Source organism: Colobus angolensis, unplaced genomic scaffold (assembly GCF_000951035.1).
Source record: "Colobus angolensis palliatus isolate OR3802 unplaced genomic scaffold, Cang.pa_1.0 Scaffold3, whole genome shotgun sequence".
Lineage (NCBI taxonomy): Eukaryota > Metazoa > Chordata > Mammalia > Primates > Cercopithecidae > Colobus > Colobus angolensis.
Window position 1 is genome coordinate 25,210,431 of NW_012116265.1, and position 7,044 is coordinate 25,217,474.

General features: G+C 39.0%; 1 protein-coding gene across 4 annotated transcripts in view; it reads left to right on the top strand.

Moving 5' to 3' along the window:
- DCAF5 (DDB1 and CUL4 associated factor 5) overlaps positions 1 to 7,044 on the top strand; it is a 108,531-nt gene that overhangs the window by 30,250 nt on the left and 71,237 nt on the right. For all 4 annotated transcript variants that reach the window (XM_011949687.1, XM_011949688.1, XM_011949690.1 and 1 more), the window contains exons 2-3: positions 3,232 to 3,375; positions 6,322 to 6,358. In XM_011949687.1, the coding sequence (XP_011805077.1) occupies positions 3,232 to 3,375; positions 6,322 to 6,358 (181 nt within the window). The remainder of the gene's footprint in view (positions 1 to 3,231; positions 3,376 to 6,321; positions 6,359 to 7,044) is intronic.

The window sequence follows — 7,044 nt, forward strand, 5'->3', positions numbered from 1 at the left end:
AGTTCTCCTTGAAGAGGTCCTTTACATCCCTTGTAAGTTGGATTCCTAGGTATTTTATTCTCTTTGAGGCAGTTGTGAATGGAAGTTCATTCATGATTTGGCTCTCTGTTTGTTACTGGTGTATAAGAATGCTTGTGATTTTTGCACATTAATTTTAGCTTAGCTAAAAAATATAAAAATATATTCTTAGCTCGATGAGTTTATTATGTGATGTTGGCAAATTACTCTTTTGTACTTGGCTTTATCATCTATAAAACCAATGAAGGTAGAACTATTATGATGACCATTTTATGTTTGGTGAAACTGAGGCTAAGGGAGATTAGGTCAGAAACATGAGCAAGTAGAAGAAACATGTGCGCCTCTCTTTTAACTTTTTGCTTTCGCTAGAGGCATGAGTGTAGAGAAATATTTATTTAATTTAAAAAAAATACAGTAGCAGAAGCAGTGATAAGTCCCTGACTCACAGCCTCAGTGTTGGGAGAAAACCATAGGAGTGGAGACTATAGAGAACTGAAGTGCCCATACCTAAGTCTGTTTGTAGTGTGGAAAACCATTTGTGTCATTTTTCATGAAAATAAAGTGACAGAAACCCAAACCATGATTTTCATGACCTTAGCTTGATGTTTTACAGAGTGGTAAATTTGTAAGAAATACATAATTTTGATACTGTCCTAGGCCAGAGAACTCATAGTTGAAATAGGCCTATCATAAAGAGAACACTGTGAGCCACACTTAGGGCATCAGTCTGGTGTACAACTTGATTTGGACTGACAATGGAAGGAAGAAGAAACTCAAGAAACAAAGGAATTTGGCCGGGCCCGGTGGCTCAAGCCTGTAATCCCAGCACTTTGGGAGGCTGAGATGGGTGGATCACGAGGTCAGGAGATCGAGACCATCCTGGCTAACACGGTGAAACCCCGTCTCTACTAAAAAAAAATACAAAAAACTAGCCGGGTGAGGTGGCGGGCGCCTGTAGTTCCAGCTACTTGGGAGGCTGAGGCAGGAGAATGGCGTGAACCCGGGAGGCAGAGCTTGCAAGTGAGCTGAGATCACGCCACTGCACTCCAGCCTGGGCAACAGAGTGAGACTCCGTCTCAAAAAAAGAAAAAAAAAAAAGAAACAAAGGAATTCAAGTAGCAAAGACAATTTCTTTCTAGGAGCAGGAGAATAAGTAGAATAAGTATGATTTGGCTTCTGTATCTTCTTCTATTTTTTATTACAAAAAGAAATCTGTGGCAAAAAGTGAAGCAGTATGGGAAGGTATAAAGTAAAAATTAAAACATAAAAGTTTTCCAATAGTATATACCCAAATTAAAAGGAGGGATTCAAAAAGTTATTTGTACACTCGTGTTCATATATTATTCACAATAGCCAAAAGATGGAAATAACCCAAATGTTCATCGATGGATTAGTGGAGAAACAAAATATGCGTACAAATATATATACGATGGAATACTATTCAGCCTTAGAAAGCAAGGAAATTCTGATACATGCCACAACCTGGATGCACTTTGAAGACATTATGCTAAGGGAGTGAGCCAGAACTAGGAGGAGAAATATTGTGTGATTCAACTTATATGAGGTTCCTAGAGTAGACAAATCCTTAGAGGCAGAAAGTAGAATAGTGACTACTTGCCTGGGTGCAGTGGTTCATGCCTGTCATCCCAGCACTTTGGGAGGAACGAGGCGGGTGGATCACAAGGTCAGGAGTTTGAGAACAGCCTGGTCAGTCAACATAGTGAAACCCCTTCTCTATTAAAAATACAAAAAATTAGCTGGGCGTGGTGGCAGGCACCTGTAATCCCAGCTACTCGAGAGACTGAGGCAGGAGAATCACTTGAACCCGGGAGGTGGAGGTTGCAGTGAGCCAAGATCACGCCACTGCACGCCATACTCCAGCCTGGGCAACAGTGCGAGACTCTATCCCCCCAAAAAAGAAAAGAACAATGACTACTAGGCGCAGGGAGGAGTTATTCTTTATTGAGTATAGAGTTTCAGTTTGGGGTGATGAAAAAGTTCTGAAGGTGAATAATGGCAATGACTGTACAACAGCACAAATGTACTTAAAGGCACTGAATTGTACACTTGAAAATGGGTAAAATGGTAAGTTACATGCATATATATTTTACCACCGTAAAAAGTCTCCCAACACCAGCCTACCAGTTATAGTTGGCACTGTAAACAACAACTTTTATAGCCATCTAGATAGGGCTATGCAAATACAAGCATAGATATAAGAGTATAAGCATACTCTCAATGCTCATTCTTTGGAGCACTCATTTATGTGCCAGGTATTTCCCAGTGAACAAAACTGACAAGGTTCCTGCTGTCATGGAGCTTTTAAAAATTTTGTTTTATGCAAATGGATATTGATGTACATACTGTATTACACCTCATTTCCCCCCTTAATGAGTATCTTTGGACATCTTTCTGCATTAGCTCTTATATAGATCTAACAACTTAATGGCTTCATAGTATGTCCTTGTATGGATGTGCTATCATTTGTGGCTGCATTTTTCATTGAATGGAGGAGGGGAGGCGGAGGTATAGAGCTTGCTATGGTTTGCTGCTGCTGTAAATTAAATTTTTATTAGGAAAATAGTATAGCCTTCTTATAAAAAGTCAGTGCAAGAAAAGTAAAAGTAAAAAGTAAAAGTGAGAAAAAAACAACCACCACCACCAACCCAGACCCAAAGTTACACAGAGTTAAGAGCTGTGCTGAGCCGTATTGTGTCTAGATCCTATTACTGTAAGAGTCAGGTGATTTCCTAGTTACCATTTGTATGGTGTCCCACAGTCAATGAGATCACATTAAGAAGATTGCTTTGAAAACCATTATGCTAGAAATATTACGGAAGTCATCTCAGGTTTTATTAAACAAATAAAAAGGACTTCCATGAAGGGATTCTGGGTAGCAAATGAAGAAATATTTAAACAACTACTCTGGAAAGACAGGAACAGGGTGGCTTTAGGAATCTCATTATCAGTGCTTATCCCTTTCATTTTCTATGTCTGCTTAAGATGCAGTTCCTGGGAGAGGATGAATGGCCTAGAGAACATGTGCCTATTGATGATGAAGTAGGGAGAGTTCTGGGTTTTTGTGCTCCATGTGAATCTTATGGAGTTGGGGAGGTGCAGTTTTAGAAAGGATGGGATTCGAGGCTGGCAAAACCATCTGTCAGCCTTGCGATGTCAGCTGTTATAACCACAGATTCTTACTTCCTTCTTAAGGAGGAGATGACCGCCGGGTTCTGCTATGGCACATGGAACAAGCCATCCACTCCAGGGTCAAGCCCATACAGCTGAAAGGAGAGCACCATTCCAACATTTTTTGCCTGGCTTTCAACAGTGGGAACACTAAAGTGTTCTCTGGAGGTAAAAAGGAAGATTCTACCTTGGGAACGTCACTGTGGTTGGGATTTTAGAGAAAAGAGTGTGAAAATAACTCCTTATTTTTCTTCCTGTATTTCATTGAGCTGTGGAATTACTGGTTTCTCATAGCTTGTCTTTTCTGCGTTACAGCAGTATTATATATTAGGATAGTGTGTGTCTTTTCTCTCTCTCCCTCTTTTTTTTTTTTTTTCTTCACCTGTCTTTTTCTTTATTTCTCTCTGGCAGAAAACTTTTCACATTGCCATCTGGTACACAGAAACACACACAGACACACACACACACACATACATTTGAAACAATACTTAACCTTTTCTATATGTGGCATACTCTGATTTTGTTTTTTATTCTATTCGATTTCATTTTTAGAGATTATGCTGGCCGTAACTCAAATGGATGTCATAATCCACAGATGGCTTCTGTTTGAAAAGTGTTGTGTTAGGTACAATTGAAATGGCTGGTGCTCACACCAACCTCTTGGTGATGGCTTCCATCAGCCATACTCCTTCTCACCCCCACATTTCTAGTTCTGACCTCTTTTCTAAGCTGCAGATTTTCCCACTGGATATCTACCTGTGTTCCAAAAGCAACTTAAATACAATAGATGTAAAACCAAGATCATTAGTCCTCCCTTGAGGGAAAATTTCTTCTTGTCTGCTGGATTTTCTTTCTCAGTTATTACCATTCACCCAATTATATAAGCTATTAAGTTTAAGAAATTGCTGACAATTAACCATTTTCAACTTAAAAAAGTAGCAGTTTCACATGGTTCATTCTACCTATGATCTTGGAGTCATCCTCAAACCTGCCTTTCTTACATTTCCACATCTAGTCTGTCACCAAGTCCTGTCAGGTCTATCTTGAAAGCCTCTCATATTCATCCTTTAGTTTGGCCTGGATTTTTGCAATGGCTTTCTGTGATTTCTGTTACCACTGTCCATCCTCCTTTGAATTCATTTCATACACAAGTTTACTTTTAAAAATAAAGACTGGACCATGTGAACCATTGAGCCTACAGTGCCTGAAGAATAAAGTCTAAACCCCCATCTGTCTGGCCTGACCTCCCTTCCCTGAGTTATACACTCTAGCCCACCAAACTATTTGTCATTTGAAGAATGCACTGCACTGTACTATTTTGTCCTGTGCCTTTTGTTCATGGTGTTCTTCCACCTTAATTGTCCAGTCCCCACCAATTCCCCTAAGCCTTTCATTGGTAGGAGTTTTGAGTTAGTTGAGTTTCTCTTCAAATGTCTCCTTCTCCATGTACTTTCACCCTGCTTATGAAGGAAATAATTGACCCCATAGCTAGATCATATTGCTACAAAGCAAACCCTCTTGTTGCTATTAGTTGTTTGTCCAATTGGACTGTGAATTCTCCAGGACAGAGTAGAATCTTATTCTTTTTATATACCCAGGACCTAGCACTGTGCCTGATACCTAGAAGGCATTAGTATGGGTTTACTGATTTCATTGGTTTGCACCCACAATAGAATTTACAGCCAGGCTTTGTTAAGATGCCCTGGGCCATATCTTTACTGCTACTTTTGTTTTCTATTTAAGTGACTGTTTGTTGTGCATTTTAGCATAGAGTGGGACTTTTTTTATGTTTTGTCTTTTTATATTCAGGTTTTAATTTTTTTGCTATACAAACCATTTGAAGGCAGGACTACACATATCATGAATATAATTTATATCCTTTGATAGAATAAGGAGAAATACAAGATTAAAACTTTCACATCATTTGGAATCACAGTCATCAAGTTTTAATGCTGTGAAAGATGATGTGGCTGGGTATTGTGGCTCACACTTGTAATAATCCCAGCACTTCGAAAGGCCAAGGCAGGAGGACTGCTTGAATCCAGGAGTTTGAGACCAGCCTGGGCAACATAGTTAGACCCAAACATGATAGATCTCTACAAAAAAAAAAAATTTTTTTTTTAATTAGCCAAGCATAGTGACACATGCCTGTAGTTCCAGCTACTAGGGAGGCTGAGGTGGGAAGATTGCTTGAGCACAGGAGGTCGAGACTGCAGTGAACCATGATTGCACCACTGCACTCCAGCCTGGGCAACAGAGCAAGATCCTGTCTCAAAAGAAAGAAAAAAATTTTTTAAAGAGCATGAGGATAGAAATATTAGCAAACATTTATTGGGGGCTTATTAAGTGCTCAGCCCTATTCTGAATGCTTTTACAGTTGTACTCTTATGCTCACAATTACTTTGTGATGTTATTATCACTATTCTGTAGGTTACAAAGCTGGGTCATAGAAATGTTAAAGATTTTATTGCGGGTCTCATAATTAGTGAGTGTTCTGCTGAAAAAAAAAAACAAAGCTAGTGAATTAATTTGCCAATGATCATTTAGTGTTTTCCTTGAGCCACAGTTTTGTTTTGTGTTGTTTCCCCAACTTTTTTTTTTTTTTTTTTGAGACAGTCTCTCTCTCTTGCCCAGGCTGGAGTGCAATCATAGCTCACTACAGCCTTGAACTCCTGGCCTCAAGCGATTTCCCCCACCTCAGCCTCCCTAGTAGCTGGGACTTCAAGGATGTGCCACCACCTGGCTAATTTTTTTATTTTTATTTTCATAGCGATGGGGTCTAGCTATGTTGCCCAGGCTGTAGCCACAGTTGTTTTTTTTACATCATCCACTGGATAATACATGTTGGGAACTGTTACTATGTTATACTTGGCTGCTATTATTTTAAAAAAATTCTCTGTAAGAGTGTCCTATCCTTCTTAAATGATTTCTATAAATCTTTTTTCTAGCTAACACTTCTAATTTGTATTAGCATTGGCTTTGTTCATATTTTTTCCCTGAAAACTTAATAATACTAAATTGTAATGTGGACAGGGACCACCTTGCAGGAATGTATAGGACTCATGGGGACCACCTTGCAGGAATGATCAAATGTCTGCTTTTTTTCTTTTGCAGGAAATGATGAGCAAGTTATCCTCCATGATGTTGAAAGGTAAATAGATTGGTGGTATGAGAAGGTGATTGACTTTGTTTTTCATATTTCATATATGAGGCAAATATTTCTTTAGACTAAAATGGTTTTTGTTTTTTGAAGAAAACAGCATGAAACCAGGTGTTCTTTTCTAAAAAATATTCCTACAATAGTTTGAAATAAAGTTTTGATTTAAAAAGGAAAAAGGGATTTGAAAGTTGGTATGAAAGTATACGTTTTAGATGAAAATTTAAAACAAGAGTTTAGAAGAGAAGGAACCATAATATTTAAGAACAGTAATAGCTAATATTGATTGAGTTCTTACTATGTGCCAGACACCATTGTAAATGCTTCATACATATTAATTTATTTAATCCTCACACTTATTTTCTAAGGAGATACTATTGTGATCTCCATTCTAGATGAGGAAATGGAGGCACAGACATGTTAGATAACAGAAGGTCAAGTGGTACAAGAACCTGAACTTAGGCTATCTGGCGTCAGAGCCATGCTCTTCATCACCATGCCAGATTGCTAGGAGACCCCTCTTCCACCCTGTTGGCATCAGACTTGGCTGCTCTAAAGCTTTCCCTTGCTCTTTGAAAATCAAGTACAGGCCGGGCGCTATGGCTCACACCTGTAATCCCAGCACTTTGGGAGGCTGAGGCAGGCGGATCACAAGATCAGGAGATCAAGACAATCCTGGC